General features: G+C 45.4%; 1 protein-coding gene across 5 annotated transcripts; it reads right to left on the bottom strand.

Annotated features, from left to right (window-relative positions):
- Positions 1-5,955: 5,955 nt before the first annotated feature.
- LOC126961085 (sperm-associated antigen 11A-like) lies at positions 5,956-21,835 on the bottom strand. Of its 5 annotated transcripts, XM_050801129.1 has the most exons (4): positions 21,624-21,748; positions 20,898-21,050; positions 9,079-9,156; positions 5,956-6,246 (listed from the first exon to the last, which is right to left on the bottom strand). In XM_050801129.1, exons 1-4 carry the CDS (start codon positions 21,682-21,684, stop codon positions 6,212-6,214), a joined length of 327 nt encoding a protein of 108 aa, XP_050657086.1. In that variant the 5' UTR covers positions 21,685-21,748; the 3' UTR covers positions 5,956-6,211. The 5 variants fall into 5 exon arrangements, with proteins under 5 accessions (XP_050657086.1, XP_050657087.1, XP_050657085.1 ...); XM_050801130.1 differs by lacking the exon at positions 9,079-9,156 and having other exon boundaries at positions 5,957-6,246; XM_050801128.1 differs by lacking the exon at positions 5,956-6,246 and having other exon boundaries at positions 8,859-9,156; positions 21,624-21,829.
- Positions 21,836-23,530: the final 1,695 nt, after the last annotated feature.

The following is a 23,530-nucleotide window of genomic DNA, read 5'->3' as shown; positions in this document are numbered from 1 at the left end:
GTGCTGAGAATGCACCTTTACTCCTAGTTATGCTAGAGTCTGCCAGGCTTTCCTCACCTGGAGGAGGACACATGAGTCTTGTGGGAGGAACTGTATAGACGGACACCCAGCTTTAGAGGAAGGAGGATGGGGAAGCACAATGATGCCAAAATCCTGCCTTCCAAGACTTCTTCAGCTGTAGCAACTTTCCCCACTTCCAGGCACTACCACACGCCTGGTCAATCCTACAGAGAGGCTGAGAGTCTCTTTGTCACCTGGTCCCCCCATTGATGTCCCTCTACCCGGCCTTGCAGCTGATGCTTCTCTCCATGGGCTCCCCCACCCAGAATCCAGGCGCTGAGTCAACTGGGAAGCAGGAAGGGAGGACAGAGTCCCTTTGATTCTCCCCACATTCTGGTGGGGCTAATCTGTCACTGTTCCGGGTGCCAGCCACTGGGCTAGTCCTTAACTTCCTTCCTTCATTTCTTCCTTCCTTCCTCCCACTATCATTCCTCCCTCCCTTTCCTCCTTCTTTCCACAAACATAGGCATCCAGCTAAATATTCAGGAAAACAAATGGTGCACAGGTCACAGGCCCTGGGTGGCACAGGGGTCTGCTGTAGAGGACAGCAGACACAGGAGTCTGCCGTAGAGGACAGCAGACACAGGAGGCAGTTGCATGGTGACAGACTCCAGCTCCAGGTGGGCCCGGCAGTGGAGGAGTCACAGGAGGGGCAGCTAGCCACACTCAGTCCTGAGCGTTAGCTTCCCAGAGAAAGTGTAGCCAGAGCTGCCACCTAAAGGGTGCATAGGGGAAAATGTGAGCAACGCCCCAGGTGTAGGAACCAGAGGGGGTGCAAAACTGGAAAATAAAAAAAGCATGTGAGTTCAGGAATTTAAAATACCTTGGGGCTGGAAGTGGTGGCTTAACACCTAAAAAAAACTAGCAGTGTGCAATGGTGCATGCCTGTGGTCCCAGGTATTTGGGAGGCTAAGGTGGGAGGATCGCTTGAGCCCAGGAGGTGGAGGCTGCAATGAGCTGTAATAGTGCCACTGCACTCCAGCCTGGGCAACAGAGTGAGACCCTGTTTCAAAAAACAATGGCAACAAAAACAATACTTTGGGCAGGTTGGAGGTGAACAAGGTAGCGTTTCTGGCTGGAGAGTTTAGCAGGGGCTTCTGTACAAGGGGTCTTGGGGACCCTATCGGGAAGTTTGGGGCTAACCAGGAGGACAGCGAGCAGCTTGTGATGAGGTTTAGGCAGTCAGTGTGGGAGTCAGACTAGGCTTCAGGACAGTCAGCCTGATACCTAGGGAGGCCTGGGAGCACCAGGCCCAGCGCCAGGGAGGCCCCTCAGCTCCTTTCTCTCTGGTGCTCATCGCCCCTTTACGGGCCACCTGGCTTTGGTTTTGATGTCTTCGTCTTGCTTTTAGACCAAAACCGGTTGCTGGATCCATGCCCAGGGCCTGGGACCCGGCTTTGCTCTCTGCCGGCCTCCCCGCGGCTTTGCTCTCTGCCGGCCTCCCCCCGGCTTTGCTCTCTGCCGGCCTCCCCCCGGCTTTGCTCTCTGCCGGCCTCCCCCCGGCTTTGCTCTCTGCCGGCCTCCCCCCGGCTTTGCTCTCTGCCGGCCTCCCCGTGCTTTCTCCCCGAGCCTTTCCCACTTGCCATTTTCAGCTTCCACGCTGTACCCAGGATCCCAGCGTAGGAAGGAAGCCAGCTCGCTCTGCTACATCGAGTTTTTGCATCTCTCTTGATTTTCTGCACCGTGCAGACCCACTCGGGGACTGGGGGAGCCTACTGTAGTGAGGGGTCTCATGCCTGACCCTTTTCTCTCCCTGCAGCCCTGCATTGGAGTCCTGGAACATGAGAAGCTGCCAATTCAAGGCCTGACAGCAGGCTTAAGCCAGTGTCTAGAGGCATGGAACTGTGCCTCCAGTTCCATTATTTTTTGAGTAGGAAATATGAACAATGAATTCAAACTTCTCCTTGGAAGTTCAGATGGCAGGAGGAGAGGCCTGCTGTGCTAACATGGATCAAAGGGATGGAGACTTTCGAGTGTAAAATCATTCACCAGCTTCTCCCGATACCCACTGCTTGCACAGACACAAATCTCCCTCCGTCCAGGACCATCTTGCCAGGCTCCTGTCTGCTTCCTTTCTCCTGAGACAGGGCAGCGGTCCCTTATCTCTTAATCTTGAGGTGAGCTCTGAAATACCTTGAGATGGCTTCCCAGAGCAGCATGGAGCAAAGCCCACACGTCGTTTTCCACCTTGCCCAGATCCAGTAATACACACATTTGGCAGAAACCCCAAACTCCTTTCACACATTCCCACCAAAGCGAGAATAGGAGACTCCGCTCCTTTCTTCCACTTTACCAGCTGTGTGCCCTTGGGCAAGTTTCTTAACTTGGGTGAGTTTCCATTTCTTCATGTCCAAGTAATAATAACCACTTCACCGCAGATCAAGTGTACAACATGAAAAGCAATTCTTAATGCTTGGTCTTCTGTTCACCTTGTTGTGACCACAGTGGTTGTCGCAAGCACTATTTATTAAGAGAAGGAGAGCTAGAAGTGACATTGTGGGTGAACAGCATGTCTCCTATATTTGATGGCATAGGAACCATGTGGCATAAGGGAAAGTGCACCAGGTTGGGGGCCCATCTGGGTCCACCGTTGACTTGCTCTGTGCAGACATGCCTCTTGAACCTTAAAATAGACATAGTAAAAGTCGGCTGGCTCCTGGCTATGTGGCTCTGGGTAAGTGACTTCACATCTCTGAGCCTTAGGTATCTCATCTGCAGTGTAGGCATATTCATGCCACACCATAGATGACCATGATCAAGGCATGGTCAGTGCTTGGCATAGAAGCTGGAGTGGAGAAAGCATTCAGTAAGCTCCAAGGAGCTGGGAGAGGTGGTGTTGCTAGGTTTACCTGCAGGAGGGCCCCTGGGAGTTTAGCAGCAGAGTTCTTCTATACCTGTATGCTGGACAGATCTGGTCTGAGCTCTGCATCTGCCTAGGCCTTGTCTATGCTGGTGCTTGTGTCCCGTCCCAAGGGCCTCACTCTGGGTAACCACGGTGACCACGAAGCCCTTGCTTGCCTGTCTATGGGGTGGGCTACTCCTTTGTGTGCATTCTCAGATTTAGGCAGAACAGGCACATGTTTCCCTGCAGGTGAGAACTATGACTAAGCTTCCAGTGGAGTCACCTGCAGAACAACCTGCAGTGATCTCACGCACACGTGGCATCCCACGGGGAGGAATCCTGGAAACAGCTTGAACCTCTGGCATCCCGCCATCCCGAGGACCATCAGGATTTTAGAGACGCTGTTTATGGTCTTCTGAGTGTGGCGGACCCTTGCTTCTCCCCAGAGTGAGGGAGGAAGCTGAGGACCTTGGGTGAATTTCTTTTAGAATTTTGGGTGAATTTCTTAATGTTCAGGTGTCCTTGGCTGAGAAATGGTAGACTAGGTTCATTCCAAGCAGATGACATTATTTGTGTGCATAGAGGGGGATGCGGAAGGCAATTCCAAAAGAGGAATTTTAGTATTCTGAGCTATTGCAGTGTTATTGTTAAAGCACATACATAGCCTATGGTCCTGCAAGAGTAGTATTTTGAAAGGTTTCCTTGTTTTGTTAAAAATCCGTCTTACCTCTTTATTGTTGCAGTATCTTAGCAGAGAGCCATTTTCAGGTGGTCGATAATCAGCCCGGGAGAGCTACGCTGCCCGTCTCTGCCTCATGTGAGGAAGTAAAGGGGCTTGGAGGAGTTTCGGTGGGATGGACCTGCTCATCTCCCCCAGCACAGAATTGTGATGTGGGTGGGATTTGGTGGTAATAAATCACCTTCAGAGATGGGTGGCAGGACAAGCGCCTCACCTTTCTGTGACGATTATTCGCATTCAAGGGTTCCAAGAGGTGGCGGGACAGGCCTGACTGCCTTGATCTGAAGAGCCCAGACCAACTCTAAAATGTTTAGACATTGAGCTTATGTGGGAGATTGGCTCATGCATGGGTGGTTTAAAACTCCATTCTGGGCCGGGTGCGGTGGGTGACGCCTGTAATCCCAGCACTTTGGGAGGCCAAGGAGGGTGGATCACCTGAAGTCAGGAGTTCAAGACCAGCTGGCCAACATGGCAAAACCCTGTCTCTACTAAAAACATAAAAATTAGCCAGGGGAAGTGGTGCACACCTATAATTCCAGCTACTTGGGAAGCTGAGGCAGGAGTATTGCTTGAACCTGGGAGGTGGAGGTTGTGGTGAGCTGAGATCACACCATTGCACTCCAGCCTGGGTGACAGAGTGAGACTCAGTCTCAAAAAAAAAAAAAAAAAAAAAAAAAAAATCCATTCTGGCTATAATTGTATAGTGAGACACTATGTGTACATGATACATGTATCTGCATGTGTGTAGTTTAGTCACTAAATTACTCCACCTGTGTGATGTTAAAATGCAATGTGCACTCTTTCCAGCTTGACAACAATCTCAAATCACATTTGCTGTATCTTATTTGAATCAAGAAGATCCAATTATTAGTTAATAAAATGAATCACCTGTATAGTCCCAATACTGTATGGTTCACAAGGAATTTTATGTATCCTTTGTTTTCAAAATCAAAGAGCACATGTGTGTTCAAATTACCAAGGAAGGGCCAAAGCTCAGTGAGGTCAAGGACGGCAGACACAGGACAAGGATGCAGGCATTTTCATTCCTAGTTCAGGGCTTTTTCCAGGATGCCATGAGGCCCATCGGGGGATGGCTTTGTTTAATGACATCCTGGGTCCCTTTTCTGTCTGTGATTCCATGAGGGAGGGACAGAGGGTGCACACGTCACGCTGTCAGAGCCAGATGCTCAGTGTGGAGGCTCAGGGGCCAGGGGGCTCTTCACTTCTCCAGACCCCACATGTCCAGCCTGCCTGTTAGTTCTGCCACCTCCCATGGTGTAAGTGCTAAGCCCCTGAAAATGAAGGGGTTACAAGTTCTGTTGTGAGACCCTGTAATAAAGTAATAAAGGAGAGTTAATAAAGGCTTTGCCCCACCTTCTGACCGGATTTTTAGAGACGAGTACCCCAATGGGCGGGGGAATGGCTGGAAGAGAAAAGGAAGAAGGTGGTGAAACCAGGGGGCTTGTGAGAGACAAGACAGGGATGTGGGCTTCAGGCTGTGAATAGGATGTGGCCACAGCCACAGTGGGATTTCCCAACATCCCCTGGTGAAACCTGCCCCAGCGCTTGGGACAGTAGTGGCGCACTGAAGAAGACCCTTGTTTGAGGCTTAGATTAATTCCCTCATTCCTTCCTCTATTTCATATTTATTGTTCTTCACTGGTTACTAAAGGTGTAAATAGGATGGTTTATGAGTACCAGGCCCTGTCCTTGAGGAGCTCAAGGTCTAGTGGGAGGACTATAAATACGTAAGTAAATTATGGCAACAGAGTGACAAGACCCTATGATAGGGTGCACCAAAGTGTCTGAGGGGCACAGACGTAGGGCAATTGATAATGCCAGGCAGGAAGGTGGGGACAGGGCCAGCAAGGCTTCAGAGTGGGGTTGAAATTCAAGCCGATTTGAGTCTGAGGAGGGAACAGCTTTGTCATTCTGGGTTACTGTGTTATCTCAGGAAGCCGATTCCTTAGAGATACAGTGGAGATGATCATACTTATCTCAGAAGAAACAGCTATGTGGAAAGTATGAGGACTTGCCAAGAAAAACATCCTGGGCCCCCACTGGACCAGGCCTGGTCCTTCTGCCCCTGTCTGCTGGCTGGAGCTCCAGCCCACCACCAGGCACCCTCCTTTCCCTTCCTGGGGTTGGCAGAGGGTTCACGTACCTCTGAGTGCCAGCCAGAGAAGCAACTTGCAATGTCCTGGGTCTCCCAGCACCTGTTCCCAGTTTCCCCTGACCACAGGCTGAAGGTGTTTTAGCAAAGACAAGGCAGGTGAATCCTCAAGTTGAAAACAGATCTGGACTGAGGGCAGGATGGGGTGGACACAATCACTACTTTTGTTTGTCCTCCCACTGAGGATCATACTCCGGTCTCTCACATGGATGCGGGGGAAGCCAGTCCAGGGAGCACAGCGGAGAGGCAGCCCAGTCTTAGTCAGAGCCACCGACTGTGGGCGAGGCTCCCGCTCTTCAGGGAGCTGCCTTCTGGCCTCTGAGGCCGATCCGCCTGGGCCACCCTGCGGTCACAACTCCAGAAGACAGGAGGCAGGAAGAGGACGGCTCTACTCTCCTTATCCACAGGGTTGTCTGTGCTGCTGACCTGTCCCTGTTCCCAAATAAGAGCAGATGCACGACAATACCTCAATAAATATCCCTGCAGATTCAGTCTGAACTTAATTCATTTCCACACACCTGGCGTGAATGGTACCCCGGGCAGGGCAGAGACAAATGAGGCACTGTAATCAGTGCCACGACATTCAGGCCAGAAGCGTTGGTAACCTGGGTCCCCTGGCTGTCCCCTGCGGTGACCCGAGCTGCTCCTGTCCTTAGCCCAGTGCCCACCTTCAGAACAGGTGGTAAAAAAAAAAATCCCATCTGCAGGCTCTGGAGGGGCAGCGCGCCCCCGCGTGGTAGGTATTGGTATTACCGGGATGCCTGCCTGGCCCAGGCCTTTCAGGCTTTGAAAAAGAGCGTTTTGGGGACTCTGTCTTAGAGCCACGCCAGCACTTTTTAGGACTGAGTTCAATCCTGTACAGACGGGGACAGGATGCTATGGAGATCTGCCCAATATCCCAGAGGAGCGGAACAAGAATGTGAGCCCCAGTTTTGGGGGCTCACTTCGTCTCTGGGCTGATCCAGTCAGATTCATTCTCAGGCCTCACAGAGACACTTTACATTGAAAAAAAGAAAAAGAAAAAAACAGTCAAAAAGTAAACAAAAATTAAAAAGGGAACAGAGCAACTCTGGAGCTCGACACTGAGGACTCCAGGAGCCTGCGCCGCCTTCCCTCCCCTCCCCCCCCCCCCCCCTCCCCTCCCCTCCCCTCCCCTCCCCTCCCCTTCCCTTCCCTTCCCTTCCCTCCCCTCCTCCCCTCCCCTCCCCTCCCCTCCCTTCCCCTTCCCTTCCCTTCCCTCCTTGCCTTCCCTTCATGTTTACTTCCCGGAAGCCTCAGCAAACACTCCCAGGCAGCCTGTTTTGTGCTGGGCAATGCCATAGGTACCAGTTTTTTGCCATTCCTGACAGGTGGACACACACTTCCTTTGGAGAAGTTTTACTTAAGAAGGAGATAACATTTTCCACAATTTAGATCAGCCCAGGCCCAGGGTCCACCTTAAAAATATTCAATAATACAGCCCAGGGCCCATGCGAGTGCCCTGCTGGCCGGCCCTGGACTCTGCGGAGGACTCCCTGGGGGTTCTCACCTGTACCACCCTGGCAGGGAGGAACGGGGTTCCCATCCTCCCCACCTCACCTGGTGGAGACCCCGTAGGTCCTTGGGTGAGGCTTTGCTTCCACACCCACAGGCTGCTGTGCTCTGATGGGGTCTGAGATTGAGCCCAGCTCCTTCATTTCATTTCTGAGGAAGATGAGGCCAAGAGAAGGGGCTGCTGTCTAACAGCACCTGACCAGAAGTCCCATCCTCATGGAACCAGGCTCCAGCCCCCCAGTGCCCCTTCATGGTACTTTGTGTTTCTGGTACACAGATCTGCTGGTGTGGGTTGGTGGCACTCCTGCCTGAGAATGTGTCTGCCTGTTCTGAGGCATGGACGTTTGCTGCGTTTCACTCTGAGTCAAGGCTAATAGGGGCCAATGCCCTTCAGGAAGTCATTCCCTTCAGGGATGGAACAATGGCTCTTCCCTCTAGAGGCATGACAGAGGGCCCTGCAGAGGTGCCTGTGCCTAAGAGAGACTTACTCTGTGCACTTCCAGGGGTCTGTCTGATTGTATTTAGAAAAGAGGAAAAGCAAGAGTGAGTTTAGAAGAGGCTGCGAGAGGCCAAAGGCATGATGCCAAATATTCATTGCAACCTGAGCTGGGAATTGAGACTGGGCCCCAAAGTGTACATTCTAGGGGGCTCTTTGGAGCAGCTCAGCTCATTCAGAAGCACACTGGACTCAGGCAGCAACACAAACAGGGACACAGAGCATCTTCCCAAGCCCCCTGTCAGTCGGGAGAAAGCTTGTCATGTGGTCTCTACCCCTCAGCACGTTTGTTTTTATTATGTTTTGCATTCCTTACCTGTAATTAGTATGCACTACTCTTGGAATTAGTATTCAACAAATTCAAGCAGGATCCAGAGAAAGGCAAAAGGCAGCTAAGCATTCAGGAATCTCCATGAGCAGGGGCCCTGCCTTGCTCCAATTGCACAGAAATATGTTTTTTAGAAGGAACATAGAAGAATGAATGCTGGCTGATAGGCATACCGAGAATGCCATTTATGAATTGCTAGCCTGGGGGAAATGTGCTTCACCTGATGATTTTCATTTTTCTTTCATTCCTAAAATGGACCTGCTTGCACCTCATTATACACACTATCAGCTTGTTGTATTCATCAATTGAAATAGCCTAAGAGTAAATGCTGGAAAACAATACTATCCTACCAAAATGTGACCTATTGGTGTTATTGCTTGAGGAGGCATAAAGGGAAAAGGGATAAGGTGCTTTACCATCTGGGTGAATAAGCAGAAGTCTAGTGCTGGGTGTGGCAAGAAAGATGTCATCAGATGGAAAACAGAGCAGCAGATTGGTTGCACTTACGTCCCTCTGAAAATCAGTTTGGAGCTTGGTTTCTAGTCTATTCCTATCTCCAGGTAATTAAGAGATATTCCCTTGACTAGGAAAGGAAAGTGGAATATCACGAAATTCTGAGACCCCTTTGAAAAGGCAGTACATGGAGAAGTAAGGAAGTTAAAAAAATTATTTTATCAGCTCTTCACCTTTGGTGCTAAATTCATTCAACAAATATTTATTGAACACCTACTACAAGCCACACATTCCTTTAAGCCCTTGGGATACTTCAAGATCCCTGCCTTCCAGGAGCTTATATTTTAGATTCCAGATCTGCCATCGGTCTTTGGCTTCTCTTTTCCTTCTTCATCTGTATTTGATACGCAACACCTATTCCAGGGATCAGAGCAAATGTCACGCTTTTTCTCACCAGAATGGCAGAAAAAAAGTCTGCAGGTCCCTTGCTGCATAAGGCAGATGGTATTTCTAATTCCCGGTGGAACGTCCCCTATGGATACAACAAAAGAGAGTTGACATTTAACTCATATAGTGCAGAGAATAGGAGATGACCCCAGCCCACAGCCAAGGGTTGCTATATTCTGACAATGCTAAGTACTTTTGGAAAAGTCCCAATTTAACCGAACTTTGGCTTCTTAGCTTTAAAACAGGAACGATAATTTATATCTGATATGTTGCCAGGAGGATGATAGGGTGTGTTGTATGCATGCTCACCTGGCCCATCTAGGCCCTAAAAAGCCCATGCAGCTCTTAAATCAGGGTCCTCGAGCCTCCTGGTGAGAGATGTGCACTAGAAGGAAGCAAATGGAGTTTTGGAAAACAGAAGTAGTCCAGAATGGGACAGGTCTTGGTCTCTAAGGAAATTAGAAGTATTAACCCATTCTCAGCTTATGGCCCAATTTTTAGTTTTATGTCCTACAATGAAAAGGAGGAAATAAAACCTGTCTCCTCACCAGGACCTGTGGGCTTGTAAGTCACTAATGACCACCTGAATTTTGTTATAACAACAGGACATTGTGCAAGAGATGGTTGGAAGAAAGATCTTACTTATGTCAGATCTGCAAATGCCACGTGCAATGACTTTAAACAGCAGCAGCAGCAGCAGCAACAACAACAACAACAACACAGTGTTGGTCTTGCGTGATTATAAAAACACTCTTGCACAACATCCAACCTCCAAACGGGGTCTGATCTCTGATTCTGTATCATTGCAGCCCTGTCACAGCTTGGAGGAGACAGCAAAGTGAAGAAGGTGGGGGAGTCCATCTTTAGTCAAAACAGAAGAGCCCCCAGACTGGAAGCGTGGAGACCTGGATTCTGGTCTTATGTCTTCCAATATCTCATTATGTCTCCCTAGACAACTCATTTAACTGGTTACACTTCAGCTTGCCCATCTGTAAAATGAGTTATATGAGCAAGCAGGGGGACTATTAAAAGTTTGAAGACCTACTATGCCCATAATTATTCATTGCACAGTGGTAAATTAACACTTTCTCTGGACTTTGGTTTTCTTTTTGTAGAATATGCGGCTGCTATGGATGATCTCTGATTCCCTTCCAGCTCTGACATTTGTATGACTGTAACTTCCTTCTGAAAACTTTTCTCAGACTGCAGTGAGTGCTTCTCACTTGTATCACAGCAAACATACCCATTTGTCTTGTGTCAAGATCCTTGTAACACTTATTTAGCTTTTAAAAAAACTTCACAGGGGAGATCAAAATTGTCCAAGGCTGAGCCCCACTGTGGCCCACCTGCACCCACTAACCACATACAGACACACCTCCACACTGTCCACACAGACACACACATAAATGGAATTCCTGCATGACCTTCCCCAGGGCCAACCAGGAGACATTTACCTGAGTTTCTTCGGACCAAACAGAAAAGAACAGCAAATAGAAAAAAGACCTTCATGTTTTAAGGTCCGTTGAACCTCCCTGCCCTCCCGTGAAGGAGAGCAAATATGATGAATGACGGAATGAAATGGAGCGGAGAAGGCACAAAGTGGGACATTTATAGGTTTTTGGGAATACTGATCAGTATGAGCGTATTTATCTGCTCTACTGAGTAAGGCTGTGGGCAGAAGGTTACTGACTACTCTTCCCTTTCTGCCTAAAAATAGACTGGCTTCCTGATATTCAGAGAAGCAGGAATCAACCAAGAATTCCATATACGGATGTTGAAGAGGAAAGTGAACCAACGTTGAGGTGTGGCTACTGAGTGCCAAGCGCTGTGCTAGGTGCTAGAGACATGGTTGTGTAAAGATATATTTTCTGCCTTCAGAAAGCTGCGGTGTCCACCACAGTTGAGCCGATAAAGAGCTTATTTCCCAGCAACATGACTCCCATCTACCAACAGAAACATAGGCCCATGTGCATCAGGAGACACGTGCATGAACGTTCACTGTAGCACAGTTCCTTGCAGCCAAGAGAACGCAACCAAATAGTGTATTATGACAACAATAAAACACATAGTGTATTTCCACACCACAACAAGAATAGAAAAACAAGATGATGCGTACAACAACGTGAATGCACCTCACAAATGCTATGCTGAAAGAAAAAACAAACCAGAGACAATGTACCACATTATTCCAAAAATTTGGCAAAATTCATCGATTTGTGAAAAGCCAGGACGTTGTCTACTCTGGGGGAAGACGACAGGGTCTTCTCTCATTTGATGAAGTTATCCCCTGATGGAGGTGACAGTCTAGTGAGGAATGCAGAGAGCCCCCGGGGGCTGCAGGGCTGTGCCATCCTGGGCTGGATGCCGGGGGTTGTGAAAACAGAGTCTGCAAGGACACGATTTTTTGTGTGGGTTTGTATAATGTGTGGTATTAAAACACACAGTTGATGAAGCTGCGCATTTTGCCCCTATTTGATTTTAGTCCCAGGGTCACTTAGATTTATTTTCTTTAAAATTCTCTTAAGCATAAGGGGAAAGTGAAAAGGGTGTCGTCTATCTCCCTGGGCTTCATAACAATTGCTATTAGCTTCTTATTAATCCTTCCAGAGGTGTCCCACATATATGGAAGCAGAGATGAATCCATACCCCATTTTTATGTAGGCGATAACAGACTCTAGATATTATTCTGGCCTTGCCTATATTAATATCTTGCAGAGCTTTGTTATTCTTCAGAGCATCTTCCTCATATTTCTGCAAGCTGTCTTCTGCCTTCGTTAACCTGTCTACAACAACCATATCTCACCATGAGTCTTACCTAGACATGGATTTCGAAAAAGAGACATCAAGCAGTGGCCTTGGACTTTCTGCATGGGTGAACAGTGCGAGCATGCCAAAGAGGCAGAGGCTCGGTGTTCATTTTGAACTTTCCATCTCTGGAGAGATTAAGCAGGACAGCGTGCCTTGGCAGGGACTGTGTGATTCACAGACCTTTCTGTACCTTGCAAAAGCACCTTTGAAGTTAGGACTTTAGGGGAAATTGGGCACTCCAAGCTGCTTTTGACCCTCTGCCAAAAAAAAAAAAAAAAAAAAAAAAAAAAGGTTACCTTAAATGTTAGCCATGTACTAAGTAATTGTAAAATAGTTATGAATATTTGTGAGGGTCCAACTCAGTACATTAAAAAATTGATTAAAATGTGAAATTCTTTCTCTGTGGAGCATTTGTTCTGAAGACATCTCTGAAATCTCTCATTAAAAAAAAAGAAAAGAAAAGAAAAGCAGTTTCATTTGCCCCTTAGGGAAATTGGCTTCCACACCAAAATGATACCCTAACTTCAAGGACCCCAAGGAGTAATGATAATTCTGAATGTATCCTGTGCACGGACAAAGTGGCTGCACGATACATGAATAATTGTTTGATAAAAACACTGAGTGTGTATATTCAAAAATTTGAGGCATTTTTTAAAAGTCACTAAGATGACTTATAGATAAAACAATAAAATGCATATTTTATACTTTATATTCATTCTTTCTATTTATACTACACCTTATTTGGGAAGGATCTAAGGTAAAGCTGGATGGCATATTTTTTCTAGCAGTACAGTCACTAATCAAATCATTGTGAAATTATAGTTTAAAAAATTTCTGTATAGTTTGGAAACAATAGACTATGTTGGAAAATAAACTCATTTGAGGGAGAAATAAATTAATAGTGTCAAATTTTATCACATACCTTCTCCTCCAGACTTGAATCCATTTCCAAATCACAGATCCAGAAAGCAATCCCCAAGGAACTATTTCGTGGATAATTCTGAATAATAAGGCATATCATTTCAAAGAAATCAAAATAGAAAATCAACCTTATTGGCTAATTTTGTTAATATCTGGTCATAGGCTCATAGGTTCATCTAACTGCAGAGTCCAAAGGAAATAAGAGTTCAATTTGTCTCTACATACAAGATAATTATTCTGATGTGCATCATACTCAGGAATGGAAAAGAAGAGTGTAAGGAGAAGAGAGGAAAAATACATCTGGGTTTGCAAACATTTGAAAGTAGAAAAAATGTTTTTGTATTTTAAAAAATCTTGATACAATTCAACAACAAAAAGGCAAACAACACATTTAAAAATGGACAAAGGACTTAAATAGATTTTTCCAAAGAAGAAATTCAAATGGCCAGCAAGCACACGAAAGATGCTCAATGTCATTAGTCATTAGAAAAATGCAAATCAAAACCATAATGAGCTATCACTTCAGATCTACTAGGATGGTCATAAAAAAAAAAATAAAACTTCAGAAGCGGTGGCTCACACCTGTAATCCCAGCACTTTGAGAGGCCAAGGCGGGTGGATCACAAGGTCAGGAGTTCCAGACCAGCATGGCCAATATGGTGAAACCCTGTCTCTACTAAAAATACAAAAATTAGCGAGGCAATTAGCCGGGCGTGATGGTGGGCACCTGTAGTCCCAGCTATTCGGGAGACTGAGGCAGGAGAATCGCTTGAACCCCGGAGGCAGAAGTTGCAGTGCGCTGAGATGGCGCCACTGCACTCTAGCCTGGGCGACAGAGCGAGATTCCGTCTGAAAACGAAACAAAACAAAACAAAATTTCCGAAAACAGCAAGTGTTGGTGAGGATGTGGAGCAATTGTGACCTTCATATGTTGCTGGTGGGAATGTACAGTGGTGCAGCTGCTGTGGAAGTCTGGCATTTCCTCAGGAAGTGAAACAACAGGAGTTCCAAATATGGCATAGCAGTTCGACTCCTAGGCGTATACATACAAGCAGTGAGAATAGGTGTTCAAACCACAACTTGTACATGAGTGTAGTGTTCATAGTAGAATTAGTCACAACTGTCAATGGTGGAAGCAATGCAAATGTGCATCAGTTGATGAATGCATAAGCAAAGTGTGGCACATCCATACAATGCAATATTTTTCGGTCACAAAAGGAAAAGAAGTACTGCCACATTCTCCAATATGGAGGAACATTGAAAATCTCAGATTAAGTAAAATAAGCTAGGCACAAAATACCACATATTGTATAATTTCATATATGTGAAATGTGTACAGCTGGCAAATCCAGTGGCTGCTTACTGGTGTCTCCTTTCAGGATGATAAAAAAGCTAGCTGGGGGTTCTCCCCACTTGTTTATCCTCATGGACAATGCTAATGTTACTCCTCTTGCTCCAGAGATTTTTTTTTTTTTTTTTTTTTTTTTGTCTTTCAAGAAAGAGGCAGGGTTTGTGTTAATGAATTTAATCTCTCTTTATGAAGGCAGACTAACTTTCCATTTTGGTCTTATTATTTGTTTCCATTTTGGTCTTATCAACTAAGGGAGATTCCCTGGGTGCAGAAGGTCATTTTCCATGACCCAGAGAGGTAAGAATAAGCCAAGTGAGAGCAGGTCAACCCTGCAGGGTTGCAGTGACCACCACATGTAGGGACAGTAAGCAAAGACTAGAAGTGACCATTATTTATGTCATGCGAGGTGCAATGGGGTAGAATTGACTGAACCTGCCCACCTGTCCCTTGCCCCGCAGACCTCAGGCATTGAGGAGAAGACAGGCTTCCTGATGACAGGGACGCTCTGGGCAATGGATGAGTCAGAAGGATCAAATCCCAGGGAAAGCTACTGGGGTGCAGGGGAGGGAAAGACACTGGGCGGAAGGTGGGCGTACAGAGCTGAATACAAGGCAGTCAGGTGTGCTGCAGTGGGTTCTGAGACAGCCTCCAGCAAGCTCCTAAGGACCTCTTCCCACTGCGGTACAGCTGGTGGCCATAAAACGTCAGCAGGGCTCCGGGGCCTGTACTAAAAAGCTGCCGTGAGAAGAACAAAGAATGCATAACTAATGGAATTGCTGACTCAGGACTGACCTTGAGAACCCATTATATTTATTCAGTTGTCTCCAAGCAGGATGGCAAATTATTTTTTTAATGACTGTAATTTTTATTTATTTTTATTTTATTTTACTTTAAATTCTGGGATACATGTGCAGAACGTGCAAGTTTGTTACATAGATATGCACGTGCCATGGTGGTTTGCTGCATCTATCAACCTGTCATCTACGTTCTAATCCCCGCATGCATTAGGTATTTATCCTAATGCTCTCCCTCCCCTTGTTCCCAACCCAGCACTGCAAATATTATAATACCAAAGAATGAGAGGAAAATAAAATCAGTTTCTACCTGTTTTTTATGAATCCCAGATAGGCTCCAAAATCTCTCTGGGTAACATGCTTTAATGTCATATCATCTTTTAAAAATTTTTTAATTTATTTTTTACTCACCACTATACAAACAAGGAGTCTTATCATCTTACTGCCCAGGAAGTGCTTTCTTCTGTTAAATCTGTGAGTTTCTGGGTGCAACTTGAGTCTACAACAGAATGTCTTTGCCTATAATTAAGGGATATATTTGTAAATACATATATATTTATTTTTAGGCACATTAATTTTGTTCTTACAAATGTATATTTAAATTTTAGGAGTAATTCAATAACTTGATGGTATTTTTAAAGGTATAAATGTCTAAAAGTCGCCAACAATTTTAAGATTAGAAACTTTATTATTTTTGAACATACTTCTTACAGTTAATTTTATATCGAATATGTAAACATTGGTATCATAATTTTTAGGACAGATACGTATTTTGAAAATGTTATGCATTTTCATGGTTTTTCACTGTGTTATATTTATGATACCTAAGGAATATGTAATATCTCTGAGTAGATGTATTATACTTTGCTGATACAGTGCTCTATTTGGAATATTTTAGAGTTTTTTAGGTTTCTCATTTTTTTTTATTTCCTAGGATAATTTCTGAGCAGAATAACTGAAACAATGGGAATAAGTATTTTATGTCTTACATACATATTAAGATTGCTTTACGAAGAGGTTATTTAAATTACCACTGCTTCCGGTTTTGTATGTAAGTACTAGTTTCACATACCTTCATTATCGCCAGGTGTCAGCCCTATGTGAGTGTGCCCGTATGTAAGTTGATTAAGGAACAGCTTTGTTCAGAAAAGAAGCCTGGAAAGGTGGCATTCTTTAAAGGGCTCTGTGTGCCTTGCTTTTTCCTATGCTGAGCCCCGGGATCCTGATTGTTACCCAGATACTTGTATTTAGGTTGGTGCAAAACTAATTGCGGTTTTTGACCATTATTTTCAATGGCAAAAACTGCAATTAGTTTTGTAGCAACCTCATAAATAACAATATTTGCAGGAATTTTTAATTTATGGGAATTAAAGAAAGCTGCAAAGAGAATAATGAGCTCAAAGTTTTGTGATATGCAGTTTATTATTAATTAACTTGAGTTTAAAGTAATTACCACTGATGAAGATTTTACGGACAGGTTAGGCAAATATCATTATTTCTTCCCTATGTATTTATTAAAGATATCCATGAAACTTCTTTTAAGTAGAGATACTCTACAGAAAATTTTAAGACAAACAGCAGATTCTACCCACATTGATTCTTTGCCACCTCTCAAGCCTACCCTACCAAAGTAATCCTCCACAGCTGGTCTGCTTGAGCAAGTAGATGTTAGCAGTCAGTGTAAAACTAGCAGAAGTGAAATCAGCACTTTTAAAAACTGGAAGAGACTTAACTGAACTGGAATATGTGCTATGTCAATGGAAAAATGCAGTTTTTAAAAAATCAATGTGTATTCCTAATGAGATTTGAGAAACTATGGTCAGCAAAATGAGAATTAGGTCCCATGAGAAAGCCACACGTTGAGAAAGAAAAAGACTATTTGCAAATGTAAGACTCTTTAACAATAAATAAAAATCTAATAACTGAACCTCAAAATCCAAAAATAGTAAAAAAAATAGAAGGGCTCTACAGGAAGAGAAACTGATATAAAAATAAATATCTGCAAAGTAGAGAACAAAAGGGAAAAACATGAAAATTATGGTTGAAAGATAATGAGAGGATATTTCAAGGATAACTGGGGTTTAAACAGGAGGCATTCCAGAGAAAAGGAAGATAATTGATGGAGGAAATAATATGTAAGGTTAGATATAAAAGGAGCACATATACATGGATAAGAATAAAGTAGTAACCGGGCCGGGCACAGTGGTTCACGCCTGTAATCCCAGCATTTTGGGAGGCTGAGGTGGGCGGATCACCTGAGGTCAGGAGTTCAAGACCCGCCTGCAACATGGAGAAACCCCATCTCTACTAGAAATACAAAATTAGCTGGGTGTGGTGGTGCACACCTGTAATCCCAGCCACTTAGGTAGGCTGAGGCAGGAGAATTGCTTGAACCCAGGAGGCGGAGGTTGCGGTGAGCTGAAATAGTGCCATTGCACTCCAGCCTGGGCAATAAGAGTGAAACTCCATCCAAAAATAAAAAAAAATAAAAAATAAATAAAGTGTAACCCAATAAATTATTAAATTTTACAGAAGAGAAAAAATGATCAATAAAGAAATGAAAAAATGCTCAACTACACAGTAATCAAGGGTGTGCCAGACTGACATCTGCAAGATGGTGGAATCAGAGGCTCCAGCCTTTCTTCCTTCCACAGATACACCAAAGAAATAGCAACACACAGATCAGTTCTTTCTGAGAGAAAGCCAAAGACTAGTTGAAAGACTACTACACATCAAGCAACTGAGAAAATATTCATGTGAAAAGAGGTGGGAAGAGCTGAGGCACACTCCCAGCACAATCCCTATCCCAGGCATAGCACCTTACAATCAACCGGTAAGGAAGTCCCAACTCCTAGCTTCTCCCTGAAGAGTGAAGGCTTTGGACCACACATACAGTACCCTGACCTTTATGCTTCCCACCCAGGGATTTGGCTCCTAAATCGCCCAGCCTGGGGTTGATAGATCTGGCATCTGCAGGTCTCCCTAAACCACAGATGCCAAAGAGATGGTTGGACACAGATTTGCAAGCACTTTTGGCAGCTGTCTCCCTGGGCTCGGGCCAGAGCAGGCAGGCAAATGCCCACCTCCCGGTTTCTACCTGCAAGGGCTTTATCTACCCATTTTCCCATCTGCTGCCTGAGGGTTGACTTCTGGGTCTGCATCTGGGAGCCAAAGGGGCAGGGTAAACAGTAGACCTGTGGGAGCCTGAACAGAGATATAGATAGGCACTGTGCCTGCTCTTCCCCACTAGCTCCAGCAAAAAATCCAGGTCTCCAACTTCTCCCTAGAAGGAGAATACATCAAGCATAGTTTTATAGCTGCCACCTGGGGGACTGGCTCCTAAATCACTTATCTCTGTAAGTGAATGTGAGGCAGGAGAATTGCAGAGGAAACTGGAAGTTGGATAAAGGGCAGAATGAATAAAAGCAGAAACAGAAGCAAGGTGAAGGGGTGGGTGAGCAAGAAGCAATATAAGAGGCAGAAGTGAAGCAGCCAAAACAAAAAGTAAGATAAAGAAGAGAGCAAGGACCCCATGGCCAGCAAGATCCAGACCAAACCAGGAAGTGGCAGCTCTTCAGAGACAGGCATGCGCATTAAAGAGAAAAAGTATCCTTAACAGGACCCCGTATGATAATCAGCTCATTAAAGCGTATGCATATGGATTGCATATCATGCATGTACTTAAAATTATAGGCTGGAGACAACACACAAGCCCGCAGAGGCTAAAGTAACTAAGCAACACACCTATCAATCAAAAGGCAAGCGCCGCCTAAAGATAAGGCAGCCTTGGGAACAGAAGGAAAAAAAACACAAAAAAAGACCCAAGTACACCGAAGTCATGCTGATCCCATTTGGCAGAAGTCAGCCCACTCTCCCCTCTCCGGGAGTGTAATACTGGGCTTCACACACTTTTGCTGCTTGCTTTGCTCTTTGAGTATCACATCCAGTTCTTTGTTCAGGACACCAAAAGCCTGGAAATGCACAGCACCATCGGTTCATAGATGGGGCTCTGCGTTTTGTGTCTTCTAAGGCCACGAAAAACAAACGGGTAGTTTTAAAGGAGCACAAGAGGACTTCCAGTGGGTATTCTTCCAGCTTTAGCACAAAGAGAACAGGCCGTAACTCCCAGCTCCCAGTCTCTCCCCAGAAGGCATTTGCCTGCACGCTCTCAGCCGCTGCTAGAGAACAGGGCTTTGAACCGGCCTGCGCGTAGTTGCTGATGGGGCTGACGGAGAATGGGTTTGACCACACACCTAACATCCTGACTACATTCCACAGTACTTAGAACAGAATGGACTCCATTGCACAGAACCTAGAATAGAAGTAGGTATTCAAAAAATAGTTTTTAAAATAAAAGAACAAATTATTTGAATTCTTTCCAATGAAAGTTTATTATATCCACATTTACTAGCACAAATTGACAACTTGTGTGATTTTGAAAATTCTGTTTGTGTCAAGCTATATCATCTTCTTTAAGATCACGGGTAGCATTTTTGCCATTTATTTTGCCACAATAAAATACTTGAACTGTCTGGCACAAGTGGCAATACTTCCGCTCCCCGCTGCTCAGGCACTTCCGCAAAAAACCTGCACCTGATTGGACAACGTGGCCCAGGAGAACCGGTAAGTGGCAGAGCTTTGTTTCTATACCAGCGACATCGGTTTTAATGTAAACAGCACGCGTCTTTCTTTTTCGAACAGTAGCCTACTTGCGTTTCCAGATAATTACAGTATTCTTGACAGAAGCCTTCACTTCTCTTGCAGTCGACAATTCTTAAATCTGATTCAACTTCTGCATTAAAAAAAAAAAAATCCAACATTAGCTTCTTAAGACCATCTCCAGAATCAAACTGTGGTCATTACAGCCCTGAGGGACAGGGCGGGGTGGCATGGATATGAAACAGCTGTCCATAGTTAATAGCTTCAAGTTCCAAACTAAAACATCAGCTCCAGATGTATAGCTCTTCCCTGCTAAATCTCCTCTAACCAAAGGAAGGAATAATCCTGTCTCATAGGAATACCGTTAGACTAACACATGCCTACTATTGCACCTGTTTATATTTGTTGTGCAACAATTGAGTTTTCTTTTTCCCTTCCCTTGGGAGGAGATCCAGATGAATGAGTCCTTTGGAACTGAGGGCCAATTAGAAAGGGATGGGAGGTTAGGTAGGATACTGCAGGTGTCAATATTAGCAGGACATTATTTGCTGGATGTCACAGCAATTTGCCGACACACTCCTGTCTTTCTTACTCTTGCTCACTGAGCTGCTAACCTAGTTCTCCCTGTCTTACGATCAGCAATGAGCTTGGGATTAAAGAAGCATCTTGGAAACTACAGGCTCCTCCAGGCCCTTCTGGATTTGTAGCTGGTCCTGTCCAGGGGTTTGGGGGTTGACCAGAAGCCTGGCCCTTCTGGAAGAGTCCAGATGGGTGGCTGTGGACTCAATTGCCCCTTGAAATTTCCTGCTACTTCCTCGCCTAAGTAGACTGATAATACAGTCTATTCTCTGCCCCCATCCTCGGGAAGCATTTTCCAGACTGCAATGGACACCTGGCACTTAGCAGGTATTCAGTAAATTCCTGTAGGGTGGAACGACCTCCAAAGCTAACGGCATGGGGTTGCAACCTGGTAGGAAGCCACGTTTCCACCAGCGTCTCCTCTGGCTCCTGTTCTTGGAGGAAGTCAGCAATTAGACGTGGCCTCAGATAATTTGCCTTTTGGACCCTCAAAACTTCCATGTTCCACGAGGCCCTCAGTGATCCAGCCCCAGGGGAAGCTGTGAGACCCCAGGGCCTCCCTGACAGGCAGGGCAGCCCAACGCACCCACACCATGTCTTCCTCAAACAATGACTGCTCACCCACCTGACCAGCACAGACACCTTCCCATCTATTTGTTCCCTTTACATCTCCCCAGTGGATGCACTTGTTTCCCGTGTTGGTCCCCGACTCACCTGGGTAATAGGGGATGCGCCGTATTATGGGGGCCCGTTTCACTGGGTGGCGTAGCAGCTGAGACCCGTTTGTGCCTTGCCCAGTGGCTCCTTCCCGGAGTTCTCTGAGAGCCTCGGTGGCTGAGTGGTTAACATGTCTGGCTTGGGACAATCCTGTGCAAGTGGAAACACATGGCTGAGGATGCTCAGAGGCCTCCTCCTGGAAGACCCGTCAGCATGAGGTACCTACGCTCTACCAGGTGAGTGAGTGTGGGTGACTGGGTGGGGGAGTTGGGAGGGATGCTAGTATTCCATGTGTGTGCACATTTGTGCACATGTGTTGTATGCGCCTGTGTGTAGAGAGAGAAGGTGAATGACGTGTAAGAAATGTATGCCATGAACAGTGAGTCTGAGCACCTCAAAGCCAGTGCAGCCAGAGAATGTATTTCAAGCGTCACTAATGCAGCTGTTAAGATTCCCTAAAATTAATATTCTTCTCTGTAAGGGAAAGGGGAATGTTAAAAGGATAAGAAAATGGAGTCGGGGTGGGACCCTCTCCCCTGGGAAGCAAGTGCCATCAGCCAATTCAGAGTGCCATTGATGAACCCAGTTCAGAGACCCGAAGCTCCACCAGGAATGTGTGCTCCCAGGACTGCATCTCTCCCTGCCCAGCCTGAACTCCCATACCCCAGATGACCATTGCAGAGAGATTCTAGCACCCATGCCTGGGTCACCTTTCCATTTTACCTGGAAACAGCAGAGCCACAAGGAGAAGGCTGGTGAAGAACGGGAGCAATCGTTGCCTCATGTCTGCCAAGAGGACTGCAAGCCAGAAAGCACCCCGGGTGGGTGGGCAGGCAGCGGGGCTCCTTTGATGGAGTGGAGCTGTGTGTGTGGGCCCGGAGCGTGGGAAGAGCGGTGCCCCAGAATGACTTCTCATTCTCAAAGGACAATGTGGACGTGCTACTATCCCACTGCTGGTGGAACAAACACTTGAGTCACGTATTTCAGGAAGTAATTAATATGCCTGAATGCCTTGGATGGGTTTGGTGAATAAGGAAGAACAGAGAGAGAGTAATGAAGAACAGAGAGAGAGTAAGGAAGAACAGAGAGAGAGTAACAGAAAGATTAAGGCATGGAGGGGCAGAACAAACATGAATTAACATAAAATTGCCAATGTTCTCAAATGCTTCTCAAAAGCCCCCTGATGTTCATGAGAACAGGGACATAAATAAACTGCCATGTTGATTCTATCCTGTCTGCCAAACGTTTTTATTTTAGTATTAAAAATCATGTATAAGACATACAACAAAACCAGTAGGACCTGGTTTTACAAACTCTCCCTTCCTGAAGTTATACAGAGAGTTCCAAGGCTGCTCAAAATGTTATTTTCTTGTTCTTCTCCTCCCTGAGTCTCTCTCCCGTTTCTTGGTCCCCTCCACTTCTCCTTCCTCGCTTTGGACCCCCTTCCTTTCTATTTTAACTTAAATTTGAGTTGTCTTGATTTTTTTCTCCCCTTTCCATTCTCTTTACCCCCAGACACCTCCTGTTGATGTCACTGGGTCCAATTCAATTCTTCAAAAAAAATCTGTGTTTGAGCCTTGGTTTTCTCCTCTTGTAATATCCAAGCAGAGGGCTTGTCTTCCCTTCTCCTTCATCTCTTTAAACATTTTAACCAAGTGTGTGTTTCTTATTTGGCTGCATGAGCTCAGACATACATGTAACCCAGACAGGCTGCTCTGGACTTAACTAAAGGGATGAAGGCTTTGGTTGAAGAGTTTTGTATTCACCTAATATCCAATATAACATCAGCGATATCTGGAAAAGGTAGTACTTTTCTCATATGTCTCATTTGCATGTGCATTTTAATCCAGACAGAGAAAACAACTTAGGTCATTTGTGTAAATAAAAATACTTATTCTCTACCTGGAGAAAGCTGGAAGCAAATGGAGAAAGAGGCAGCAATGACAATAGAGACCTGGGCATCCAGGGAAGCACCAACGAAGGACAGAAGGTTTGCAGCTGCGGACAAGTGTGCACAGCAGCTGCCCTGGCAGCACAATGCGGAGGCCACTATCTTTCGGGTCTCAGGACAGATTCTCCACTGCAAAGCACGAGGTGCTGGTCAGGGAGAGCAGGAGCATCATTCACATCCTTTCACTTTAAGGAATTAGGAAGTCTTCCAATTCCAGGAGCACAAGGGGACATTGCGGAGACCGGGGACAACTGGCCCATGATAAGTTTCTTTAATCACTTACTGCATCAAATTCTGACAATTGGATGTTGGAAGAACATAGATGGTCAAGAAACGAGGTAGACAGCTGCTGCTACCTCAACCCTAAACAAAGATTTATTCGCTCATCTATGTACTCTGGGTATTTTTTATACTCTAGTTCAATAGCAATTTCTTACAGTTGTATTTGTAATTATTTAAACTTGGAATGTGGATCTTTTATAAAAGTGATCGAAATTTTGGAGTATATTGGTAATTTATTTCTACATATTTTTATCTTCTCTATAAAAGGAAAGGAAAAAAAAAGAGCCTAGTCCACTATTCAGATATTAATAGTAATGAATCATTAATCAAAATCATGACTTAAAATATAACAGCATTTGAGTAATTACCACCCAGGTAATGGAATCTTCTTCTAAGT

The sequence above is a fragment of the Macaca thibetana genome, chromosome 8 (assembly GCF_024542745.1).
Source record: "Macaca thibetana thibetana isolate TM-01 chromosome 8, ASM2454274v1, whole genome shotgun sequence".
NCBI classification, from domain to species: Eukaryota; Metazoa; Chordata; class Mammalia; order Primates; family Cercopithecidae; genus Macaca; species Macaca thibetana.
Note: the sequence above shows the minus strand (reverse complement) of the source record. Positions and strands in the feature narration are given on the sequence as shown.

Bases quoted from the DNA above. Each gene is read 5' to 3' on its own strand.
- LOC126961085 (XM_050801128.1), bottom strand. From the start codon at position 21,816: ATGAGAAGTCATTCTGGGGCACCGCTCTTCCCACGCTCCGGGCCCACA. The intron at 21,051-21,623 runs GTAAAATGGAAA...CCACTTGCACAG, and splicing joins TGTGGCTCTGCTGTTTCCAG to GATTGTCCCAAGCCAGACAT. The intron at 9,157-20,897 runs GTGAGTCGGGGA...TTGTATCCATAG, and splicing joins GCGCATCCCCTATTACCCAG to GGGACGTTCCACCGGGAATT.